The sequence below is a fragment of the Micromys minutus genome (assembly GCF_963924665.1).
Source record: "Micromys minutus genome assembly, chromosome: 27".
NCBI classification, from domain to species: domain Eukaryota; kingdom Metazoa; phylum Chordata; class Mammalia; order Rodentia; family Muridae; genus Micromys; species Micromys minutus.
In genome coordinates this window covers 33,806,483-33,832,822 of record NC_137962.1, presented here as the reverse complement: position 1 = coordinate 33,832,822, position 26,340 = coordinate 33,806,483, and the positions used below count along the sequence as shown (strand labels likewise).

The window sequence follows — 26,340 nt, the reverse complement described above, 5'->3', positions numbered from 1 at the left end:
ACTTTTCACTGGAAAGCCTCTTTCTTTGGCTTTTTCTTTGAGTTAAAGTCAGAATTGTTCTCTCTTGGAAACTGCTCAGTAGCAGAATAAAAGCAGCTCTGGAACCGAATGGAAGGTGAGCACGAGGCAGTGTGTGAGCAGGTGATTAAGCTAGACTAGGGTGCCATTTCTGTGAGATTTAGTAGTAAGTTAGACTCAGGGATAATGACGGAAAACAGGTCACATGTTCACTGGGGCTTAAATTAGGGTTGAGCGTAATTCCACAGGGACACAAGGGAATGTTTTAAAATCTTAGTCATAGCTGTGTAGTTTGATAGCCTCTGTGTTGCATATAAACCATACCTCAGTGAAGCAGATTTTAAATACCCTTCAGTGGTGGATGCTGGAGTGCTGTTGGCAATGGCCTCGGTGGGAGAGCTCGGACTCCAGAGTGGATCTCCCTCAGCACAGAAAGGTGTGCAGCAAAGAGATGAGATCATGGCATGCCCTGGGCAGTGATGTGTGCGCCTGGGAATTTTCTTCACTTCTGGCATAATTGAAGTCCTATTTGTGATACTTTGTCCCAGTGAGAGTGCACTGTCCTTTGTGGGTTAATTCAAGGTCACTTGGCTGTTGTCTTTGTTCCTTAAGGTAGACAAGAGTTCTCTTCCTATAAAAGAAAGGATTAAGTCTCAGCACTGACTTACCTTTCAGGGAATAGTTGCTTTTGTTCCCAGCAGGGGGAGCAGTGAGGTGTGACTTAAAAAAAAGTTTCAGAACTTAATTTTCTAGGAAACATTAAAATAAAAACCTTCAAAAATCACATCTGACTTTAAATTGTTCACAAGACTTGTGTTAAAATAATTTTAGTATTATAGTGAGATACACTGGCACTCCCCCCTATATGTGTGTGTACATGTATGTGCAGGAGCACATGCGATTGAGTGTGTGTGTCTGTGTGTGTGTGTGTATGTGTGTGTGTGTGTGTGTGTGTGTGTGGCGCATGCACGTTTGTGGGTGTATATGGTGCACACGTTTGTGGATATATATGAAGAAGCTAGGGCAGATGTCATTATTGCTTTCTCTCTTGATGCCTTGAAACAGGGCCGCTTATTGAACTGGTAGCTTGCCTTTTTGGCTAGGCTGATGTGCTTCCAATCTCTCTGGGTCCTTATGTCTGCCCCGTGCTGGGTTAATAGGCACCTGAAGTTTTTTTATATGCGACCAAGGATTCGAACTCAGGTCCTCAAGCTTGCATATGCCCTCAGCCACTGATCCATCTCTCAGCCTCTAATTTTTTAAGTAGAAAAATTTATATTTTCTCTTCAAAGAGTAGTTTCTGTAAGGGAGGAGGAAATAAGCTAATTTGCATATACTATACTTTGAGATAGAAATGGGAATAAAAAGCTACATTAGGCTCGAAGAAGATCCTTGAACCAGTATTTCAATATACCATGTTCTTACGTCCTGTGCTGGAACTGGTTGATGTTAACTGCTGAGAGCGCGGTGTTCATATCTAGATGTTTACGGCCTGACTGTTGGTTGGAAGTCAGTGAGTGCACATCAGGCTTCTGCCTTCGTCTCCTCCAGCCACTTGCCAGCATGCCATCAGTGATTTCTTAGAAGGACAAGACAGTTAATACAATAAATAAAGCTTTCAGAAGACTGTGACTAAAAATAGCTGTATTAATCGAGGATTTCTGCCTGTGTAGTTTGAAAACATGGAGGCTTTCTTCATATGCTTCTTTGTGGAAGTAGGTGAGTGTTCAGGTGTCCATCTGGTCCTTTGCTGCACTTAACTCATTTCTGGGTTCTATACACATTTAGTCTGTTTCTGCATAGTTTATGGTTGAATTTACTGAATCTTAGTTACTCATCCTGAGCCTCGCCTTTGCTTTGAAAGGTTTATATTTCCTGATTCCTGTGCACTTTGAGAACTGTCGTTAGTTGGAGGGATTTATACTCGTTTGGTTCTTGCAGCTCCATATTAAGCAACTTTTTGCAGTAGCAGTTAATCTGAGCCCATGGAATGAGTAAGAATGGCATCTCTGACAGCACAGATGATAAGGATCAGATTTTTGCCCTTTGCTCATATGTTTCTGTAAACAGTTCTTTAGCTGATGTTAGTGAAACAAAGTTAAGATGTTTCTGGTTTGCCCAGCTCCCACCTCTGTTCTGTAGAGCTGTTTGTGTTGTTGTACGAAGGCTTTCCTTGTGCACTCGCACCTTAAGTTGCTTCTCCTTTTCAGAGGGGTGTGTGCACTGTTCTCTAGCTTGGCTTTTCCACACCTGTCTGTTTCTCCTTCCATTTGAATACAGGTAGATTTGCTGAGTGGTTGGTTTTTGTTTTTTTTTTATTAGCTTTTACAAATTTTGTAACCATTTACTTACTAATTTATTTATTTGGTGCTGTAAGGTGTGGCATGCGTATGTGCCTGCAGGAGTGTGGAGGTCATAGGACAACTTGGGAGAATCAGTTCTCTCCTTCCAACCTGTTGATATCAGGGGTTGAGCTTAGGCTCTGTGGCCTGGGAGTGAGAACCTGTACCTGCCAAGTGCTCTCAGTGGCCCTGCTGAATGTTCTTCAAAGAATGAGTGTGGTTTCACTATTTAGACATAGTTATTTTTCTCCTAGACTCCATGTTATAGACAGAAAGGAAGTCAGTTTAGTCCTATTAAGTTTCTGTATTAATTAAGCCAACATTATTTTTGGTATATCACTTAAAAATTATTCTTTTGGCTGAGTGGTGGTCGTGCACATCTTCAATTCCAGCACTTGAAAAGCAGAACCAGGTAGATCTGAGTTCGAAGCCAGCCTGACCTACAGAGGGAGTTCTAGGCCACCCAAGACTATACAGAGAAACCATTTCTCAAACAAAACAAACAAACAAACAAAAAATTCTCTTAGGGCTGGAGAGGTGGCTCATCAGGAATAGCCTGTGCTATTCTTCCAGAGGACCTAAGATTAGCTCCCTGCTCATAGCAGCCTCTAACTCGATGCTTCTGGCCTCTGTGGGCACCTGCACGTACACCCACACAGATACATACTTATATATAATTAAAGGTTTTAAAACAAGCTCTCTTGAGACTGAGTAAAGATAGGGCTATGGAGATAAGAAGTGCTTGCCATATAAACGTTGGGACCTAAGTTTGATCCCCAGAACTCATGTGAAAAAGCCAGGTGTGATGCTGTGCTCCCGTAATCCCAGCACTGGGCACAGAAACAGGCAAAGCCTCAAGGCTCATGGCCCCTGAAGACTACAGTAATTGGTCAGCTCCAGACCAATGAAAAAGAGACTTCTGGGCTCCATGGGAACCCACTCATGTGCATAAACATACCTACAAGCACATGCATATAATTAAAAAAGTGTTGTAACAGTCTTCTAGTGGATTGTGTACCATTCAAAATATTGCTAAACTAATTTTAATGTATACACTTTTTACTCAACAGCTGGATTTCTAAGAATTTATAAATCCACATTTATTTGTCCAAAATTGTAGATATTTATGCAAGAATGTTCAGTATAGCATTACTTGTAAAGGGTTATAATAAATTTTCTGTTTACATGAAACAAGTTTAAAGAAAAACAGAAACACTGTGTGCTGTAGTGTTTCTCCAGTATCCTTGTCTAGAGGAGAAAGTCTGCACTGTGCCCACTTAACACAAGCTGAGCTAATGGGCTTGCCCGTGAGAAGGCTTAGTCTAGCTCTTTATATTCCTCTTACCTCTTTACCAGCCAGTGAGAGCTTTGAAATAAAGACTCAAGGCATTAACATTTGTTGTTTCTTGATATTTTTTGAGAATTGTAGAAAGCTGTATTAAAGATTTAATTTTTCTAAAAAATATAAAGAATAGTATTATCAAAAAATTTTTATTGAGAATTTTATCTTCATAACCTAAATTTATATGTGCTACCATGTTTTGGCAAAATAATGTGTACTTGAAAAACTGTGCTTTGAAATCTGTGAGAATTACATCTTTGAAAAATATATGGGAATGCTGGGATGCCATATAGTTGACATGTGGTGGATTCCTGGCTATGCTTGCTGTTTCATAGAAACTATTAGTAGCTATGAGCTAGCATTTTCAAATAATTGTATGTTTTCCACCTTACTGACACATTCCTTATAGTTGTAGATTCACTGAGAAGTTGTGTAAATTCTGGAAGTTAGTGTTTTGTTTTGTTTTTGTTTTTGTTTTTTTTTTTTTTTTTTTTTTTTAAGATCACAGGACTTCACAAGATTTTTTGTGAACAAGAAACTTCTTGTGTTTTGCAGGAATGTTTCCATCTCTAAAGTGAACTCTGATACTTAGAATGCTTTCAAAAAAAGAGTGTTTGTATAAGTGTTATGGGTAGCTTGTAATTTTGAACATTTATCCCATTGTTGGGAGGTATTTTGCTCCAATAAGAGCTTTGCTGTCTCTTTGCTCCAAGAAGACACGTGATGGCATACAGCCCTGCCCTCTTGATGGGACCAATAGTGATCCGTCAGGAACACTTCCAAGCAGTTCCTTCCAGCAATTCTGTTTCTCTATAGATGGATGTGTCACATAGCATTTGTTAGAGTGTTTCATACTCTCACTGTTAAATAATTTGTAATAGTCAAAGTTGAAATTCTGATTCCTAGCAAGGAGATTTTCTTGTCGTTTTAGGAAGCACTGGTTGCAATTCGGCTCCTGGATGTCTTGTGTGAAATGACATCCAACACTGAGCTTCTCGGCTACCTCCAGGTTTTCCCTGGCCTGATGGAACGCCTGATTGGTGAGTGAGCTGCCACACACAGGACGCTCAGTTAGAAAGCTTCAACATCCTCTGTGGTATAAGTTCAAACACAAGCCCTTATTTTTGGTGTTTTCACTTGAGAGTCTTTGAACGTTTTTCTTGGATGGAATTATGGTGTAATGATCACAGAGCAGGTGCTAAAGCTGAGGCCACATCATTCCTTCCCTGCTGTGGAGCTGGGGTCCTGCTTTGTAGTGTGATGACTAAACATGCCCTTCTGCAAATCCCTACGATGTCACCTCAGAAGAATGTTTGCCACGAAACTGATGATAGAGATTTGCAAATGATAAGGGTGTTTTTCATAAGTTTTATTTTACCATATATTGTATTTATAAAATCTGGTAATAGATTTTCTGCAGTTATACTTCTGAGAACAAAGAAGAGTGTTTCACTCACACTACAGATTTACTCCTGAAACAAGCCCTTTAGGATTAGGAAGCCATTATTTGAAGCATTACTGACTTTACTCAAGAGTTGTTTGCAAATTAAATTCAATAGAACCTTGCTTTTGTGAATACCCAGGACTAGGTTTTGCTTGTCAATGTCTAGTGCTTTCCTTAAAAAAAAAGGTCAGGTAACTTTTCATGGATGTTAATATATAAGAAAGAGGTCTTTATATCCACAAATGTAGTTGAGCTAGCAGTGATCTATAGAAGGCACTTAGAACTCCATCCCAGAGTTGTATGGTTTTGGTTTTTCAAGACAGGGTTTCTTTTTTGGGATAGAGGACTTTTTTTAAAAAGCTTTTTAAAATTTTTATTTATTTATTATACAGAAGTACACTGTAGCTGTCTTCAAACACACCGGAAGAGGACATCAGATCTTATTACAGATGGTTGTGAGCCATCATATGGTTGCTGGGATTTGAACTCAGGACCTCTGGAAGAGCAGTCAATGCTCTTAACCACTAAGCCACTTCTCCTGCCCAAGACAGGGTTTCTTTGTGTAGCCCAGACTGCCCTGAGACTCACTCTGTAGACCAGGCTGGCCTTGAACTCAGAGATCCACCTGCCTCCTGAGTGCTGGGATTAAAGGTGCTGCCATTACGTCTGCCTAACAGAGTTCTATTTAGACTGCAGTACTTTTAATGATAATCAGATTAAGTTACCAAACAGGGAAACACTATGAAGCTAGGATAAATGTGGATTGCGATCCATCTCTGCCAAGTTAGCTTCTCTGAGTCCAATTGTTTCATGTAAAATTGTGAAAGTGATGTCTGCATTTAATGGGTTTATTCAGAGGGTTAAATAAAATGATATAGAAAATGTTTAAGTTCTGTTTCTATAGGCTGGCAGACTGCCTCTATAGGCTGCTTGGGGTATATATAGTATATATACAGTATTATTTCTTGTGATCGTAGTTAATGTCAATCTATAGGTGAGGTATTTGGCCATTGAGAAACTATAAAGTCATTACTGAAACCTGTTGTGATTTACACTTGCTTGACTAAGTTATCAAATTAGCTTTTGTATAAATCAATTGAAATTAAAAATTATTTTGTAAGAAAAAATAATTGCAAAGTTTTAGCTAAGTTTTCTTTGTGGATAAATAGAAAGCCCAGGTGAGGCTAATTGTTATGATCAGCCTTCTTCAAACTGGGACTTTAAAAAAAAATAATGTAAAAGCAAAGCAGCTGTCTGGTTCTTGTGACTGCTGCTGTATTTCTGCAGTGTGGGGATGGGCGGATGTGCACTACTAGGCCAGGCTCTCCTTAGGCCCCCACAGGAATCATTATTAAAGAGGAACTTGCTTTAATCCATGAGGTTTGTTTATAGAGAACTTAGATACTGTGCTAATTTCCTAAGGACAATGAACTGTACTCTTTTGCTCTAGATGTTTTACGAGTGATCCATTCAATTGGAAAGGATAGCACGAACATCTTCAGTCCTTCCGACACTCTGAAAGCAGAGGGTGACATCGAGCACGTGGCTGAAGGGTTTAAGTCTCATCTCATCCGTCTGATTGGAAATTTGTGCTACAAGAATAAAGACAATCAAGACAAAGTAAGATTATTTTTTGGTGTGCCACTTACACCAAATATGCCATTTAGAATTTAGAATACCTTCTCTCTGGGAAGGGGTGGGGGCATATAAAGTCCTTACGTGAGTTCTTAGAAAAGTGATTGAAAAAAATATCTATAGGTTAATATGAAGCACAAAGTAGAATATTTCATATTTTATACAAATAAGCATGGCATAGCATGCTTGAAATTTTTTACCTCTTGTTTTAGTGCTGTGTGTTACGTGTGTGAGAGTATGACAGTGTGGGCATGTTTGCCAGTACACGTGTGTGAAGTTGGTCTTCTCTTTTCAACATCTATTCCAGAAATCAAGCTAATGTTGAGAGGCTGTGCAACAAATGCTTTCTATCTGCTGAGCCTCTGGCCAGCCCTGCATGTCACATTCTTTTGCTTTGTATTTTTATAGTTTTTGCAATGTTTTTCTCCTGAATGTATTTGGGGCATTCTCCCTTCCTGTAAATTAGTTATGTTTGTTAGTCTTGTAAATTAGTCTGAAGTCTTTATTTAAGACTCTATTATGATGTAGGAAACAATCAGTAAAAGACAAGACAGGCTTGGAGGCAAGCGGATCTCCATGCAGTTCTAGGCTGGCCAGAGCTGCATAGTGATAGTGAGGTCTGGTCTCAAAAGCCGAACGAAGAATAACAATAAACAATGATTAACAGGTTTGAAAATTTTTCTAATAGTACGAGTTTCAGAATCTTGGGACCAATCATGTTGACACACACACACACCCCAGGAAGGACTGAGGCCTTCCTACGTCAAGGTGGTTCACTACGTCACGGCCAGCCAAGGATGCGTAGCAGGATTCCATCTTAAAAAGAAGGAAAGGATGAAAGAAAGAGGGGAGGGAGGGAGAGGAAGAGAACAAAACAAAACTGGGCTTTACTGTAAGGGAAATTCTTGGCTTGTGCATCCTGCATTTATGGGTAAATAGTGCCCTAACCTAAGTCTTTTAAACTAGGGCTTTGCTCATGTTTGAATCACATACAAACCTGGCAGGCTCCAAGCAGGTAAGCTATGGATAAAATAACTTGAAATCTGAGTTGTCAGACAGCAGAACTTACATTTAAGTCAACTAACGTAAGTGTTCATTAAAACCAACAAACATACAAATAGCCTTCTTTAGAGGAATAGAATGTAATTAAAAGTTTGCACAGCATAGTTTATACAGTGTCTAGCATCCAAAACAAAATCACCTGTTCTACAAGGAAATGTATTCTATTGTTAAAAGAACTGTTAATCAAAAGGAGCTGAGTGCAAACCAAGGATTTTAAAGGAGTAGTTGTAACAATATGTATTATATGAATAAGAGGATACAATAACTAGAAAGGAAAAGATAAAATTTAGAAACGAAAAATGTAGTATCTGAAATTAAAAGGCTTATGAATTTTTAACAATACTTCAGATATTAGAGCAGGTGCCTACTTGATTTGATAGTAGAAGTCATCCATTCTGAAAAAGATGGGGTAAGGTTTGACAACACGGAGAGCTTTATAATGTGCCACAGTTGTTAGCAGTTCTCATAGTCTGTTACATGGTCGGCAGTTAGGTTTTGTCCAGTGTGTGTACAACTGGGATATTCCTCCTTATAGAACAGGCATTTGTCTAAGACTCCTGACTCCCTCTTGGGAACTTACTGGTCTGACTTTTGTAAAAGAAAGTTGATGGAGAAAAAAATACTTTACTTTTTCAATAACCCACATGCCTTGTTTTAGGAACACACCACAGGTGAGTTCTCTCGTTAGTGATTGTCTTGTTGCTAATTTGGAGTGGCCTCTTACAGGATCGTGGTGCACTAACCCTTAGGCTTATGAAATAGTTCCTAAGAGTCAGGAGCAGGTTGTACCCCAAGTAAATGTGGAATGTACCCAAGTGCTATGTGGAGGGCTCTGGGGCCCACGGGAAGTTGCTGGTGTGCTCTCCTATAGAGCAGACACTCTGGAGAGCATGAAGGATTCATTTGTTGAAAGTGGGAATGCCTCTCTACTCCAGTGTCTTTCCTATGCTAACAAGAGGCTGGAACCTGAAAGTATTACTGCACCCCCTTTATGTTCTGGAAGCTTCTTTATTCTTGTAGCTCAATCCTGATTCCAGTTGGATAGTAATATATTTTCCTGGCTTATTGTTCTGCAAGGGATAAAGTTAAATAGCTTTCAAAAATTTTTTGTTCCAGTCCTGGGGAAGTGGAAATTTGGGAAAACAGTTCTTTATATGTAAGTCACTAATGCCCTGTCTGTTGTTTAGGTGGTTTGTTTGGCTTCTATGCAAATTGGAGCCTATAGATACATTTGACTTTATATTACCAAGACTAGATACAGATCCAGGGTAGGGGGATTTGTCTCATCTCACTAACAGAAGAAAGGAACAGATGATATCTTTGTTTAGCACCATGTGGCTGCATCGTGCCTTCTTACAGGTTTGTGAGCTCTAACCTCTGCAGTAGCCTTGCAGAGCAGGTTTTGCTGGGGGTGGCAAAGGAGAGGCTGTCCAGTGGTGTGTTGGCAGAACCCAGAGCAGAATTTAGATTTGTTTTTCTGAGAATTCCCAGGTCTGTTCCTGGTCTCCTGCCCTCTAATGTAGACTTCCCTCAGATCTCCAGCTCCTAGCCATCCAACTAGACCCTTTCAGCTCCTTCTGGGTTCACGTATGGAATCCAGTGGTTCTTTCATCTTTTTCTTCTTCGTTTTTCCATCAACCGTGAATGTCCTCAACCTGCAGGGCCATCTTTGGTTGATGAAAGTTTGCCTCCTAGGAAGGTTCCTTTCTAGGAATGTTGTAAGAATTCCTTTCCTGGGGAAGCAACTATCTCCTCTCTACAAGCTCCTAAAAACACAAAAGTATGATCCTGGGGAATCCATAGTTCACCTGGGGAATCAGGGAATTTGGGGGCTTACTTTGGGTAAGAGACTACTTACAAGAGTGGGGGATGCCAAAGCAGTAGCACACAAAAGTCTTCACCTAGGGTGCATAATGGCTTCCCCAAGGCTTCCTAGATGGAGTTCCCTCCAGTTAAGCTTTTCTAGCCTATATACTCTAGCACCTCCAGAAGCTACTTGCAATTAAGGCAGAATCTCATACAAATGGCTTGGAGACACGGGGCGGGGGTGGGGGGTTATCTTCTTTTCTGAGGGTAGGGAAGCCATCTTTCCTCTAGTGACCTCTGTGGAGCTCTTGAGAGCAGGCACAGCTTGTAAAAAATGCAGTCCTTTTGCTTAAAGGATTGTGTTCTATAAGGAACATCTGGGGATCTTGCCTCTGACCCACCAAGATATTGACAACAGGGACTTCAATAGAATCTTGACACAACACTTTGTTCCTCTGGAGCCTGTATGGAAGCCTTTTGAGCCCTACCCGATTTCTGCTAGTCATATAACGTCATTCATTGGAATGCAATGTTCAGCAGCTGAGTAAAGGCACTCCTGTAGCTTTTGAGTTAACTGTCTTTTGCATCTGCAGTGGGTCCCTAGAGTCTATGACTACTCTAAAAAGATTGACAGAAGAATTGTCACCATCAGGAAAGTGGGAGGGAGTGGGTAGGTGGGGGAACACTTTCATAGAGGCAGGGGAGGGGGAAGGAATGGGGGATTCTGGAGAGGAACTTGGGAAGGAGTGATGTAAGTAAATACCAAAAAAAAAAAAAAAAAAAAAAAAAAAAAACCCAACAAACAAACAAAACCACAAAGATTTTCACCATTAATTTCTAATGGAGAAACCAAGGTTCTGGGAGATTTCAGTACTAAAATTTGAATCAGTTTGAATGCAAGCTTGGTGCTGTATGTTCTGAAGATGACATTAATGTCAGTCGGGGCTAACATGTGCACTGGTACTATTACCTAACAATTGTGTTACAGAGGCCTGTCAGAGAGGATCTGAAAGATGGCCTTGTATTCTAGGTTGGCCTTCCCAGAATAGTTCTTTCTGAGCAAAGCTGGGCTGCCAAGGCGTAGAGTTAGTGGTTTGGGAGATCGTCTCCCTTTGTTTTTGCACCTTCGGAAAACTTGCTCAGAAACTGATGGAAGCCAGCCCTTCCTGGCTCATGCTGTGGGTCTGCTGTTCAGGTTGCTTCTGGAACTGTAAAAGTTACTAGACTTCCTTATCAAGTCACAACAGAGGAGCTCCCATTCCTCCCGTTCCCCTTTACTCTGTCTGTTTCCCTCCACTTACCTGGCATTCCTTTGTTACAGCTGTGAAGATTAGTTTACTTTTAAGCCCTGTGGACAAGATAGAGAGTGCCTCTGTTTGGGTTTGTATTGTAAATCACATGGATATTAATGCTGTAAACACAAAACACTTTCTGGCTTCTTTGATAGAACATGGAATATATGGTTACTCTTTCTCTTTCCCATTCTTGTGCTTTTTACTATTGTAGCTTCCCTAAGTAAATGCCTTATTTGAAGAAAAAATGTTTTTAATTGTTTTTTTTTATTATTTTTTTTAAGATTTATTTATTTTACTTATATGAGTACACAGTAGCTGTCTTCAGACACACCAGAAGAAGACATCAGATCCCATTACAGGTGGCTATGAGCCACCATGTGGTTGCTGGGATTTGAACTCAGGACCTCTAGAAGAGCAGTCAGTGTTCTTAACCACTGAGCTATCTCTCCAGCTCCCAAAGCTTTTAATTCTTAAAGATAAATATGGTATTTGACATATCTAGAAGGATGAATCAGTTTATCTACTTATTTTTGTCCCCAGGGAAAGCTGTCATTGACTGAAGCACACACACTAGTTGCCAAAGGCTCCCTGGAACTACTGTCAGCTTCCCTCTTTCCCTGCCACTACCTCCCACCTTGTGGGATTCCCAGCTTGGTGCTGATGCCTGGTGGTCTCTGTGTTGACATATGTGCATACAAGGCTTTCGTTGCATGTGTCAGACAAGTCAGTACTGTGTGAGGTTCGGTGTGTGAGGAAGGTGCAACTCATGGCCTTCTGTCCACTAGGAAAGAGGTTCTTAAACATCTGTGACCATAAAAGCACATTTGTCAATTTTTTTTTGCTTATTGTATTATGCCCTTAAAATTTGTGCCCAGTAATTTATAAGTGAAGGCTTATCTTTTGTGAGCTGTAATTTAATTACAAATACAAGTTACTCTACAGTGCTGTAGGTTTCTAAGTATTTTCAGACACATGTATTTGCTTTGTTCTTAGTCATCCCCTTTCCCATTGCCCTCCTCCACTGCATTCCTCTTGCTGATTCCTGCTCTCCTTCCCCCCAGTGGTTCTTTTAAAGCATGTCCTCTCCATATGCACATAATGTTGTTGTTGCTCCTGATCAAACGTAGGTCCATGTATGGTAGGCAGACCCTCTACCACTGAGCGGCATCAGTAGGCCTAAAGCATTTATCTTAAAAATACTGTTTTAGGGGCTGGACAGAGCTGGCTTGGCAGTTAAGGTTGCACTGGTCTTGTAGAGGACCCAAATTCTGTTCCCAGCACCCATGTTAGGTAGCTCACATCTACCTGCAACTCCAGCTCTGGGGGGGGGGGGGGGTTGACATCCCCTGGCCTCCTCAGCACCTTCACTCACATGTATCTAATTAAAATAAAATAAATCTTTAAAAAGTTGTTGTATGTTCACTACAACAGTATGGAGTGTGCTGAAGGAGTCATTTGTAAACAAAGACTAAGTAAAAGAAAGAACTTTGTGCCTGAAAAATGAAAATTCCTTTAAATTCTGATTTTTGCGATAACTTATGAAAGTCTTTTATGTTTGAGATTCACTTGTTTGCTTAGTCGGTGTGTATGTACTTGGGGACATGTGTGTCACTGTTCATGTGTGCAGGTTCTGTCTTTCCATAGTACAGGTCCTGTGGATTGAATCAGGTTGTTGGGTTTAGTGGCAAGCAAATTTACCACTAAGCCATCTCATCAGCCCTATGTGGGATATTTTAATACTTTCTGACTTGGTATATGCTTTGTGCCTTTTTGTGTGGTTCTGTTCAGTGTCTTTTTCTTTGCAATGTGGCAGCCTTTCAGTTTCTCATGTTCAGAGCAGGCTGGCAGGCCGGTCCTTTACAGTTCCCTCCTGTGTAACGTGAGTTCGAGCAGGGTGCTTAGTGCATCAGGAAACCGGAGACAAATTTCTGGCATGAATTCCAGTGCCCAGGCTGTTTCACTGAGGCTGTTTTTCTTAGAGTCAGTGACTGCTCATTGTTAGTCAGTGCTGACTAATGGTGCATTGAATAAGGACTGGGTTAGCGTGTGCCAATGCCTTCCATTGAGCAGCTGCAACATAGGCCAGAGTTCCAGAGTCCTTCTGTCTGCCATGAGAAGAGCCACTTCTGTTGTCTTGCCCTGTGCTAGCATCATGTAGTCTTCCCATCCTCTTTCCTTTTTCTTTTTCAAGACAGGGTTTTTCTGTGTCCTGGAACATAGGCTGTCCTGGAACTCACTGTCTAGTCTGGCCTTAAACTAAGAGATCCTCCTGCCTCTGCCTCCCAAGTGCTGAAATTAAAGGTGTGCACCACCACCTCCTGGCCCCAATCGCTTTTCTCATCTATATGTTCTCAAGTTGCTCTTTTATAGCTGTGGTCACATGAAGCGTTGTAAACCTTTGGAAACTTCAGACCAGCCAAAATCAGGTTCTACTCCACTGTGCCTTCCCTTAATGGTGTTTCTTTTCTACCTTACGCTGCATATGCAATTGGATTCTGTATGTGGATATACCACAGCATACATGTGCTTATGTTTTACTTATACTTGTCTTTGGTGTGTTTAGATTAACCATCAACCAAAGAGATACATGAAAATTTTGATGATGGTTCACTTTACCATAACAGGCTAGACCTGTTTTCAGCTCTACTGACAACTCTAGACCTCCTTCCTGGCTTCTGCTTCTCTGTAACTCTTCCATAAACTCTTTCTATATATCTGGTGCTGAGACCTGTATTGTACCCAGTCTTTCCATGGCTTTTGAGCTGATCATTCCTTACAGGTACTGGGTTGCATCTCGACTTCTTCCCAAGTCATGGTATATGTTTGTCCGTCATGCTGTCCGTCTTCTCAGGACCCAGCCCCTTGACTGTGCCTGGTTTCTTGGAGCTACACAGTCAGCTGTGTTCTGCTGCTGCTTTGTCCTTCAGTCCTTACATCAGGCAGTGGCTTGCAGTAGTGCAGTGGACACGGCTAAAATTCAGTGAACACGGAGTGACTCCTTGGTCAGCCACCCACTGACTGTAGGGCCATTGCTTCCGCTCTCAGCTTCCTTGCTGCAGCTGGAGACCACCATACTCGCTGTGGGGTCCTGGGGACAGTGTGACAGGATCCGACACACTACTCAGACTCTCCATGGACATGATCCTCCCTCTCAGGCAGTGAATAGATCTAGTTCATTTCATCATCTCCCAACTATATACTTTAAAAAATTTTATTACATTTATTTTTGTGAGGGAGCGGGTGGTATGTGTTTGTGGATTTTATGTTATGGTGTGAGTATGGAAGTTAGACAATTTGCAGGAGTTGGTTCTCTCTTTCCACTATATGGGTTCTGGGTTTTGAATTTAGGTTTTTCGGTTCGGCGGCAAGACCCCCAGATATGTATATTTAAATAGAAATTTGTAGATGACATGTCATAGGAATGTACTAAGTATAAAGTAATCTTGATGTCTTTCTAGGTGAGGCTTGTTTGAGGAAGTAGTGAAAACATGTAAGAGAATTTGTTTTGGGATGAGAATGCTTTTTTTTTTTATTGTCAGGTCTGCCACAAATGCTTTTCTAGTTGAATTTTTCTCTTGGCATTATCTACTGAAGAGGAGAGTATTTTCTATATTCCAAAATGTGTTCTAGGACAGTCTGAGAGTATAGGACCCCCCACCCCACTTACTCATTTAGTTAATGTGTGCCCACACACACATCAAGCGGACAATTAAATTGTGGACAAGCAAACAGAAGACAGCTGTTGGAAGTCAGGTCTGTCCTTTCCCGTTTGGGTTCTGCAAATGGAGTTCATCAAGCACAAGCAGATGCCCTTACTCCTTGAGCCACCAGCCCTGGAGGGACTTTTCAGTCTCAGGTCTGTGTCCTCTTCCCTGCACTGTGTGCTCTCAGAGTTACAGCTTATTGATTTGATGATTGAGTGTATAGACAAGATCTGGCTCGCTTAGAATTCCACTTTGTTGTAATATAATCCAAGTTCAAGAAATATGTCAAAATTCATAAATCAAGCTGTCACCATTAGCTTCTTGAACTTACAGTTCTTGCTACAGAAAGTGAAATTAAAATTCCTATCTCGAGGATACAGAGATTTAGTTTGTTGCAGCTGTACTTTTTTTTAAGGTGTGGAGGAAGGCTGCAGTAGAAACTCAATGGTAGAACATCTGCCTAGCCTGTGTAGGGCCCTACATCCAATCCCTAATACTGCCACAAAAGTTAAAGCACTGAGGGTGTTTTATTGTTTGACTTCAGGACTCCTCCTTTTCTGTTTTGTAATAGGAGTACTCAGCTAGTGCCTGTGTAAGAAGGGCATGGCATTCTTTACAAGGGAGACTTAGAGGAACCGTGTGAGCCATCTGCTGCTCTTACTGCTGCATGCCCAGCCGGCTGGGGTCCATGCCTTGTGTTTCCTCTTGATACCCTACTGCCAGTTGAGACAAACTGCTGAGCTCCAGGGTCAGTGAGAGAGCCTGTCCCAGACAACAAGGTGGAGAGTGGTTGAGGAGGACACCTGATGCTAACATCCGGCCTCCTCGTGTGCACATGCAGCAGGGTTGGTTTTTAGCATGTTTAGTTTATTCTAGCAGCACCTGAAAGTTAAGAGGACCAGAGTTATTTAACATGCATAAACACACACACACACACACACACACACGCACACACACGCACACACACACACGCACACACACAGCATGGATCTAGAGTTCTATTTGTTCCTGATAGGAAGAAAATGGTAGTTCCTGATGACTATAGTCATTCTTCCTTCCTATGTTCCCCTTGCATGATCTGTGCCTGTGTCCTTACCTTGCTTAGCCAGTCGCTGGGGTTTAACAGGATTTCAATTCAGCTTTTATAGAAAAAAAGGTTAAGAGTAAAACATTAGCATATGATCTGGAGAATTTTACTAACAGAAGTAATTAAAAATGTATATAAAAGTGACTGGGACATTCTTGAGTGTTTATCAGTTTGTCAGTGTGAAAGAGGGGCAGAGGCAAGCAGACAGAAATGGAAGGATTATTCCTGCAGTGTGTTGGGTTTCTTTCTTCTTTTTTTTTTTTTCTACTGCAAAGAAACAGGATTTGTATTTACTTTCTGCGGGCAGGGGATCTGGTTTGGGCATGTCAGCTTTTGGTGAATGAGTACGTGTTTCACATTTCTATTGCATGTCCCAATCTAATGAAAACCCAAGTATTTTTGACACTGTAAAGTTTCTTTCTATCTCTGTAGCCATCATTAGTTTGGGAAAATGAGAAAGTTTTTATTTCAAGTGTTAAACTAGCTCCTTTCATTTCTGAGGAAGCAAAAATACGGAACTGTCCAGCACACATCTAAAATGCTGTCAGTCTTTGGCATGGTTAGTTGTTTGCTTTTCCTGGCAGCATAGGATCAGTTACATCCTTATTTTAAAAAAAAAAAAAAAAAAAAAAAAAAAAGTCAGCCTTGAAGTAATTATCTGGCACCCCTTCCTTTAAAAGCTTATCTTATTTTGGTAGAATTAATTTTATGCCACCATATTCTAGTAGAAGAGTGGCATTGAGTCACCCATGCTGTGACGTTTAACTCAAATCTATGTTACTGCTATGTAGCAGTTGGACCTGCTGCGCTGCTCTGTCATCATGGTAGAAACCTGTAGTTTAGTTCAAGTATGTATTTGCCATCTGCTATGCACCAGCTGGGGTTCTAGGCAGTGAGAATGTAGTAATGGGTTTGGCATAGTGCCCTCTTAAGGAATTCATGTGCACAGGGAGGCAGATGTAAAAACTTGCCATTTAAGTGAGTTCAAGAGGCTGTGGTATGTACCAGAGAGATGGGAAGGCTCCACCAAGTTCAAGATGAGCCCTATGCCTATGTGAACAGATGAGGGAAGCAGGGGACAGGCAGCGCTGTGGGCTGGCCTCCCTCAGGAGGGGAGTGCAGATGCCTGTGAGGCTGGCTCGTGGTTCTGCACTGGGTTTTGCCAGCTGGCCTCTGCATTCAGCTGCCAGAGCTGAGTGTGAGGACAGTTGTAGACTTTGGAGATTCTCAGAGATTTCATTTCTGAACCTTGTGCTGTTTTTAAGATGGACTTTCATTGTTCTACCTTCTTACACTTGCTTTTAGCTATTTAAGACAATTTTATTAGCTCTAGAAGATTGGTGTTTCCCTAGACCATGTACACCATTTCTCTCTCTCTCTCTCTCTCTCTCTCTCTCTCTCTCTCTCTCTCTCTTTGTATATCTCTGTCCTTGTTCCTTTTCACTACCCTTCTTTCTTCACTCTTCATCCCCATCCTTCAGTGGACTTTCTTCTACTGATTTATAGGGTTATAATTTGCTCCTGTCCTGTGGGATTGGTTTCTTTAAACATGGAGGACCCATGGCTCCTGTCTTGTAAGCTTGTTCTCAAACTGTGCTTAGCTTTTGTCTCCATCTCCTGATGTCATAGAGGGTCTATCCAGCTCTTGCCAATTTTAACATTAGTCAGGATTCTAATCCTACACTGACAATAAATTTTTGACCCGTTACCTCTGTGTGGCAGCTGTCTCCTGTGTTCTGCCTGCAAACATCTCAGTAAACTGTAGACCTGTTGAAGGAGTGGGTGAGAGTTTTTCATGAACTGGTAGCCTATGAGCTCCAGAATTTTACTCTTGTCACTGGCCACTGAAGACCTTTGAACTACCTCCTCAGCAGTGCTGAAACCCTGTCCTCTGCAGACCGTACCCAGGTTACATACTGGGGACTTCTCATTTCTGGTTTCTCAGGATAATGCAGATGCCCTACAAGGGTTAAGCAGAAGAATATATCTGGCAAGTCTTGCAACTATGAGGCAGGGGCCTGCAGTATTCTCTCTGACCCTTCCTTGATGGTCTGCTTCTTGTAGCATTGTCTTCCCTTTAGTACAGCACATGGAAACTAATTGTAGAGAAGATTTAAATTTTAATAATTTTGTTTGTTTGTTTGTTTCTTCTTTTTTTCTTTTTTTGCTTACTCACTAGGCAGTCCACATGCTTAATTTTTGAGTCTTCATCTAGAAAGAAGTAATTTCCCCGAGCTCGTGTTTGTTGTGAGGACTAAGTCTCATTAATCCAACCACCAGTAACAATCTTGTATTAGCGCCTCTAGTGTTATACTCCAGTGTCCCCCAGTGGTTATAGCGTGGCTTTCTGTAGCCTGTGCTCCTCACAAGCCTGAATTCAACTGTCATTTGGCCTTTCTCAATTTAAAATCCGGGAACCATCTTCTCAGTGCCTCCTTGGTGACAGGTGGTTGGTTCTCTTCCCTCAGATCTGTGCTTTGTCCAACAGTGTTACTGGCTCTTGAACAGGCAGCACCCATGAAGGATAGCAGTAGTGCAGAAGTTGAGATCCATGCCAGTTTCTTCTCTGCTTGTGAGCTTCCATATCCTTCTCTCACTGTGGAGTGACTAGTTTTCTCTTGTCAGCCAGTTTCCTGGTACCCAGCAGTGCTTGGTGCCAGGCTCTATAAAGAAAATGGCTCCTTTGCTGCTATATGTAGCACCCAAAGCAAAGCTTCTGTCCTCGTTCGTGTGCCTGCACAGTGCTGGCGAAACCTGGAGCAGAGCTGCTCATTCAAGTCACCAAAGGCCCGGCGCGGTTTCGCCATCGTCTCCTTGTGTTCATTGTGTTACAAGTTTCATTGTTTAACTCTATTTCCTTTAGTTCAATTTTGTGTGAAAATGTTGACACACCTTGATTGAGAAACATTTCAAGCCTTAATCATTCTTTTATGTATTTGTGTGAAAGCATGTCTCATCTTTTCTTTACAACAAACTCTGATCCAGACAGCTAGGAAAGTAAGAGGGAACGGAGGAGCCAGACCTGATGCTGTGTTCTCTGTCCCTTCTACTGTTGGCTGCCTTCGTTTCAGCCATTCCTAAATGAAGGTATAGGGGGCTGTCATTGCCATAGTTACCAAGTACCCCCATAACTCTTTTTTCCACTAATAGTAATAATTTGTATGCACTTGGGAATTCTGTATTTCTTTTCAGGAAGAGTGTTAACTTAGATACTCAATTAGATTGGAAGAACTTACATGTTGAGCCTTAGTCAAGATCTTGCAAAGGTTAATCTGCCAAACTGGAAATCTGTAGCATCAGTCCCAGCAACATGTGAGCATTGTGCAGTGCTTGTTACGTGCCTGGAGCCCTATGAGATAGGCCTGTGCTTTTACCAGTGTCTTTATCTTCATGATACTTTTGGAATGGGCACTATTATTCCATCTTAATTTGCAAACCCAGGTGTGTAGACATTAAAAAAACTTGCCTGGGTTTCATAGAGTTAGTGGTAGAGGGCACCAGAGTCTTGTCAGACTGGCTTTTGACACATAGTCTCAGTTTCCTATCTGTTCAGCTCTGTTACGACCTTGGCTTAGGAATTGTCTCTGGGGAACATAATTATCCAGGGTTGTTGTTCTCACTGTTTTCTATAGTATGACCATAGATTTGATTTATATCTGCAGATGTATTAGGATAACCCATATCTTTCAAGTATAGGAATTATAGTGGCTTTTGTAAATTAAGCCTTGGTTTTCCAGACTGTTTAAGTAATGTTGTATACAGTCTTGAAACATTGCTCTTTCCAAAAAGAAAAAAGAAAAAGAAAAAAGAAAATACCAACATCAATTCTATATCAACATCTATTGACACAAACAGAGTGTCCAGTTGTTTTTAATCATTCAAGGAAATGAACTAAAACGAGCACATGACAGTTGTGACAGAATGGCAGTTACTTCCTAAGGCTGCTTCAGGCTTCTGTTTGCAATGTTCTGACTCAGGCAGCCTTGGAGCCATCAGAGATGTGGCCATCACTGTGTGGTGGAGCCTCTCACAGTGTGTGTGTGTGTGTGTGTGGGGGGGGGGATTGTCCTTCTTGAGTCGTTGATATTTCTTGTACCGGTGACATCTTATATTACACATCCTGCCACAGGCTCCACTTAGCTCATGCTACTCTTGGGCATTTCAGTAATTGGCTTAATGTGAAACTAATTTCTGGGAATGATTCATCACTATTTGCTTAGTAATATAACTAGTGACAACGTCAAATTATCTGTTGGAAAAATCCAGAAGAAATGTTTAAATTAAATCCGTGGTCTGCAGAGTTGGGGACAAGAGGAGGGATCTGAGCTAAGATTCATTTTCTTTAATCCTGTACCTGTGATCTATGGCTGAGAGGGCAGGAACCTGAGGAATAGAATTAGGGTGAGAATTTCCAGTGTCCTCTAGGACACCTGGGCCTCCTCCACACCATTGTGAGTGACTGTCCTTTGCAGCTGCAGCCTAGGACGGCCAGCCGGAGGGGCTGTGGAGGAGGAATGCTGGGGAAGGCTAAACTGGCCTGTGGTTGAAGGGTGTTGACAGGAAAAGTCTGACTAGTAGACCAGGCAGGCCACAGGATCAGGGAGGGGAGGGCATGCTCCCTACCTGCTGTGATTTCAGCTCTGGAAACCTGGACTAGTACCCTCTGCTCTCCCTCATCTGCAGAGGAAATAAACAAAGCGTTGGCACTAGTTGGTTTTAACTATGAGTGTTTGCCTCCCTAACCCCCCACCTTCCATGTGGTTCCTGCCCCTTGGAACAGCTGGTTTGTTGGGCATCCTGGCCCGAAGTCAAAATTCTCCTGTTGCCCCTTGGGGCTCCTAGAAGTAGGGAGTAGGGGGTGATTTGTTGAGAACTTGGAGAATGTCAGAAAAAAAAATTGTTTTTGTCTTTTAAAAATATCGTTTTTAATCTTGAGAAATCATTTCTGGCCATTTTAGAAGATAAAATAGCAATCAGGCTCAGTGTGTAAGGTACTTGTTACCTGATGACCTGAGTTCAATCCTCAGAACCCACCTGATGTGGAAGGTGAGGCTCTGACGAGTTGTCCTCTGACCTTTATATGCAAGCATCTACATACACACAGTGGAATACATTTCAGAAAATAAAACAATATTAGTGCACACAATGACTAATCTTGGTTGTCACCTTAACACTCCTGGGTAGAAGGACCCTGAATGTGGAGTTGTCTCCATCAGATTGGTCTGTGGGCATTTCCGTGAGGTATTTTCTTGATTGTTGATTAATGTGGAAAGGCCCAGCCCACTCAGCAGTGCCATCCCTAGGCATGTGGGCCTGAGCTAAATAAAAAGGTGGCTGAACTTGAGTCTGGAGAGCAAGCCAGTGAGCAACATTCCTCTGTGTCCCTCCTGCAGTTTCAGACTTTTTCAGCCCCTGCCCTTGGCTTCTTTGGGTAATGGACTTGTAAGCTGAAATTAACCCTTTTCTCCTCAAGTTGCTTTGGTCATGGTATCTATCACAGCAACAGAAATCAGACTAGGACAGTGCAGTAATAGAAAATACAGAAGTCTTTGGGTTACTTGATATGGTACTCTCTGTAGAGTTATTCTCCACTAGTAATTATATATATGATTCAGCTTATATTTACTAGAAAAATAAGCTCTGGCTCTACATCTTCAAATAATCTCATCATTTTTGCCTACACTGAGATGATTCCTACCATGTATACTATTTATTAATTTTGTTGAATTTGTAAAAGAGGAACAAAGTTTCACCTTTCTGATAGACACACAAATTCAAATTTCAGTTGATACTTACCCAGTCTGTATAGCAATGACCAACATAGCAATACATTGTTGGCAGGGACCATGGCTCAGTAAGCCAGGGCTGCAGCCAGGTGCCCCTGTGCTTCCTGTACAACCTGCCCTGAGTGTTGCCCCATGCCCTTTCTGGCCTGTGGCTCAGGACCCTCATCTTCCCACCTTTCTAACCTCGGAGAAAGGACTGTAGCTTCCCAGCTAGGTTTGTGCGCACTTGGGTCATTTGTGCTCAGCACTGGCATCTGCCTGGAACACTGCTTTCCCTATTGTAGCAGGTATGCTAGCCATTTCAGACAGAGACTGAAGAAAGGGTTATATTTAGGAAATTGCATACTTGTAGCATGAGATGTTTCCCCACCCCAGTGATGTGCTTAGACCAAAATATACTTTATTTAAAATTCAAAAATGTCAAATTTGGATTATTGATCTGAAAATACTGATGTTGCCTAAGGAGCACTGTAGTTAATTTCAAGGTTCCTTTTGTGGTATTCTCTGTGCTAATCTACAACTTTCAGAATGTGTGGTGAGTGCCAGGTTTCCTGCTCTGACAGCTATCTCTAAGGGTTACTTTTAGTTAGGTCGCAGGTGTTCATTTAAACATACTGGCCGAGTGCTTGTGTGTGCATGCGCACACCCCAGACAGTGCCAGAAGCTGTAATTTAAAGGTGAGCGGGCAGAGGAGTATGTAATGTTTTTATCTTCCGGGCAAGATCCTGATGTACAGCTTCATGTGACATCTCGTTTTTTTAAAAGCCTGAGGCATCTGTAATTTTATAGCAAGAATTCTAGCACTATGTTTTGCATTCCAGGCTTACTGTCTATCCTGCTCCGTAAATATATGGCTCTGGTGGACTTATAAATCATGACAGTAGGACTCATATCCAAGAAGAAAAGATTTAAATCTTTACAGAGTTCCTAAGATTTAATGTAACTTAGACCTTACTCTGCCTCAGAAGTAACATTCTTATTTAAAGACAGCATGTCTTTGATAGTAACTTTAAAAACATATTTCCAGAGATGCAAATATTTAAGAGCATAGTCAACGTTAACTTTGTGCAAAGTCTGGAGGAAGGAAATAAAACAGGTAATTGCCTGTAAACAACTCACAGCCTAGAGGAAAACATGAAAAGCTAAAGACCCTAGATCTGTATGGCTGCAGCCGCTTCCCCACCCACTGAGACTGTGTGGCACTAGGGAAGGGAAGGCTCCTCCAGGCAGTGGTGTCACAAAGGCTTCCGGATGCATGGCATTAAAGAATGCTGTCCTCAGGCCAGATTCACCAGATGTCCAAAAGTTCTTCTCAGTTCCTTCTTGTTTTCCCCACCTTCCTGGGAGTTCACCCTTGGGGAGGGGCTTCACTTCCATGAGCATGAGACCAGTGGGAATATATAGCAGTTACTAGAATGTGTGGTGTATTTTCCTCTCACCCCCTTTCCTCTCTTTTCTTCTCTGGACCTTCTCTCTTCCCTGCCCCTCCTCTTTCCTTCTCTCTGAAAGGGGCTGGGAGCAGTTGCCCATACCTGGTGGTCCTGGCTTCTTTAGTGGCTCTTTTTAGGGAACTTTAAGCCATAGGACTTTCCCATCTATGGATGTTTTATTTATCTGTCCTGTAGGCTGGGTGTGTCTGTGTGCAGGCCCTCACTAACATGGTGCTCTGTGTGTTATATACATGTGAGCATGGAGGGAGCCCAGCTTCAGTTAGTCTCATCCAGCCCGTGTACCTTAACCCCGAGACCATGACCATTTGGTCAACTTTTCGTACAAATCACTGGAAGGAAAGGCTGGGATCTCAGGTGGGGATCCAGAGACTCTTCCCAACCACTTCCTTCTATTTTGGCAGTGTCAGCAGTAACCAATTTAGTCTTGGACTATGCAAGCAGGCACAGCTGATCTGATAAAGATGGCAGCTGTTATGCTCAGAGATCTACAATAGCCAAAGAAACAGCCTGCCTCGGGAGAAGCAGTTACCTTCCCACGTGTTTTTATGGACTACCTCAGTATTAGATGCTTTTATATTTGTGGTTTTGAAGTCTGAGTACCTGGCCTTTGAAGACTATAAATCTCCTTTGTCCCCCCTGCCCCTACCCTAAGCTTCAGCACAGTGCCTGCCTGAGGTTAGTGCTCTCTCTTTGTAAGTTTCATACGTGCATGTTATGTGCTTTGATCAAACGCACTCCCTATTCCTCTCATATTCACCATTCCTCGCTGTGCCTCTCAATTTCATGTGCTCATTTTAAAAACACCCATTAAGCCCACTTAATGCTGCCAGTGTCGATAGTTCAAGGGGCTGCAGCCCTGAAGAAAAAGTATTTTCCCCTCTCCCAGAAGCCTTCAGTTGACAACATCTCCTCAGCTAGGGGTGGGACTTTGTGACCCACCCCCTTGGTTGTACTGCTATTTTTGTCTGTCGTGATCTTATCTCATGCATTTGGTCACAGTTGCTGTTACTTCATCTGTATGTAGGAGCTCTGTCATGTCCAGAACAGTTTTGCTGCAGTCATCCTGTCTCTGTTTCTGAATAGCCCCCTTCCCCTTCATCAATGATCAATGAATCTTGGGATCTAGGGGTGTGATATAACGTCCCACTTAGGGCTGACCACTACTCCACACTCTGTTGTTATACAGGTTGACCTATTCTGACCCTCTGTTTTAATCATCTGCTGCCCACCCCAAAAACCCTACCCCTGCTCTCCATGCAGGTTGAGAGGAGCACTAGTCTCTGAGTGTACCGCTGAGTCCTTAGGAGGCAGTCGACTGCTGTGCTCATTTAGCAGGGCAGTAGTAGTTCTTTTCTCGGCCTTGTAACCATGGGCACGTGAGTACTCTACCAATGTTTTGTTAAACTTCTCCAACATTTCATGTGACACTTTCTATTATTTTAGTTTTTTTATTTCTCTTTGTTCTTTATTGGAAAATTAGGTATGAAAGTGATGACTGATTAAATTGTAATGATGATATATTAATATACAGAAATGCTTTAAAAAAAAAAAAAACCAAAAAGACAAAAGGTAAATGCAGTAAAATCCAGTTTGTTGTAGGACATAGTTTTAGTTTCCCTCCTGACTCTAGGGACTAGGGTGTTTTATATAATCCTTTTCAACCTTTCCTCACTTTGCCTAGTCATTATTAATTACAACATAAAAACCTTTAAAGTCATACCTCAGGGAATAGCAAAATTTGGTTGCTCAACATAAATAGCCTTTAATTACTTGCAAAAGTTTAGGCTTTGGTGATAGAGATATTATTCCAGTGTTTGCTGAAACAGAAGAGCTGATTTACATTTGATCAGGTTGAAACTGTTTGTACTTAAGTGGATTAAAGTGTAATCTGGCTCTTAAAACCACGTCTGTCTGGATGCTGTCAGCATATGGTCTCACTCTAAGCTGGTGAGTGGACCTGGAAGGCTTGTTAGAATTTTCTGACTCCTAGGTTCTGAGTTTTATGCATTTCCTATTTACATACATGCATTTTTTTACTTCATTTTATAGTTTAAATGAGCTGAGCACTAAAACACAGTTGTATAAAGGTAGCAATTAACTCATATTAATTAAAGAAAAATGACTGTCTTAAAGTTATAGGCAAAAAGAGAACTGGTCTCCTTTCCTGTGCTGCCTTTTTCATAACACAGCTGTTTGAAGCAGGTATTGTAATTCTTTCCCATTTGTCTCTCCAGACAAGCCTGGGTTTCTTTCTTGAGGGGCCAGTTCCTCTGCTGGACTCAGGGTGGCGTGCTGATCTTCTTCTTTAATGAAGATCTCCCTGTGCTCTGAGAAGGGACTGTTTCTTACTTATCTTTGCTGTCATTGCTAACAGATAAAGCAATTTTTTTTTCCCCAGTGAGAAGCAAATGCAGAGAATCCATCAGGCTATTGTGTGGTTTTTTGCTTAATATCAATTGACTTAGCCAGAATCAGAATGTACCTTGAATTTATTGATCCTTATTGGATAACTTCTTCTGTCTTTCAGGTCAAGGTTCTTTCTTGTTCTCAATCTGGCCCAAGAAATACTGGGCCAGAACTGTATCCTAAGGCTATAGTGAGAAAATGGGGTTTCAGGACAGGCCCTGTTGCCTGCAAGGTCACCAAGCCTTGCCTTGGGCTCTGCCTCCTCTGTTCCTCTAGTCTCTGTGACATCACCCATAGCCCTGTAGCCTTCTGCTGACAGTCACTGTTTTTTTGTTTTTTTTTTTTTTTCCCCATAGTGAGATCCAAAATGAAATTAAATATATGGCTTTACCTGGGTCTGTTTCTATCCTTGATATAAGCCCTTCCTCAGACATGGGTGCTAGGCACTGCTGTGCTAGATTCTCTGTTGTATACAATAACAGGCTCCACCCAGACACTGCCTCTGAGGCTTCACCACTAAATTGGAAGTTTGTAACTGTGGTCTCAGGATTGCACTGATGACAGCAATTCCCCTTCTTAGACAGGCTGTGGATGCTTAATGTAGAGGCACCTAAGAAAGGGCCTTGCCTGTGGCTGTCCCTTCGTCATCCTGCTAAGCTCCTAGCTAGGGGAAGGTTGCCATGGGCAGAGTCCAGGGGCACAGGGAAGTGCAGCAAGAGCCAGTTCTCATCGGCCAGCACGATGGTGGGAGTGGGCTGATGGAGGAGTGAAAGAAGCTGAAGAAGTTGATTGTTCTGACCTTCTGAGGAGGTCCGGGGAGTCAGAGACTTGGTCTAGATGATGGAAGGACTCCAGCACGCAGCTGAGGCTGAGGCCGTTACCTGTTTTGCTGATGATTCTGGTGTGGTCGCCGTCTCCAGTATTGTGCAGCTCTTGTCTCTTTTTCCTTCAGGCTTTTGCTC

At 41.9% G+C, this 26,340-nt stretch overlaps 1 protein-coding gene across 1 annotated transcript in view; it reads left to right on the top strand.

The window, feature by feature from the left end:
- The window catches only part of ATXN10 (ataxin 10), a 111,985-nt gene that overhangs the window by 44,424 nt on the left and 41,221 nt on the right, over nucleotides 1-26,340 (top strand). Inside the window, exons 8-9 of the mRNA XM_080938990.1 lie at nucleotides 4,634-4,742; nucleotides 6,597-6,766. Of these exons, the coding sequence (XP_080795116.1) occupies nucleotides 4,634-4,742; nucleotides 6,597-6,766 (279 nt within the window). The remainder of the gene's footprint in view (nucleotides 1-4,633; nucleotides 4,743-6,596; nucleotides 6,767-26,340) is intronic.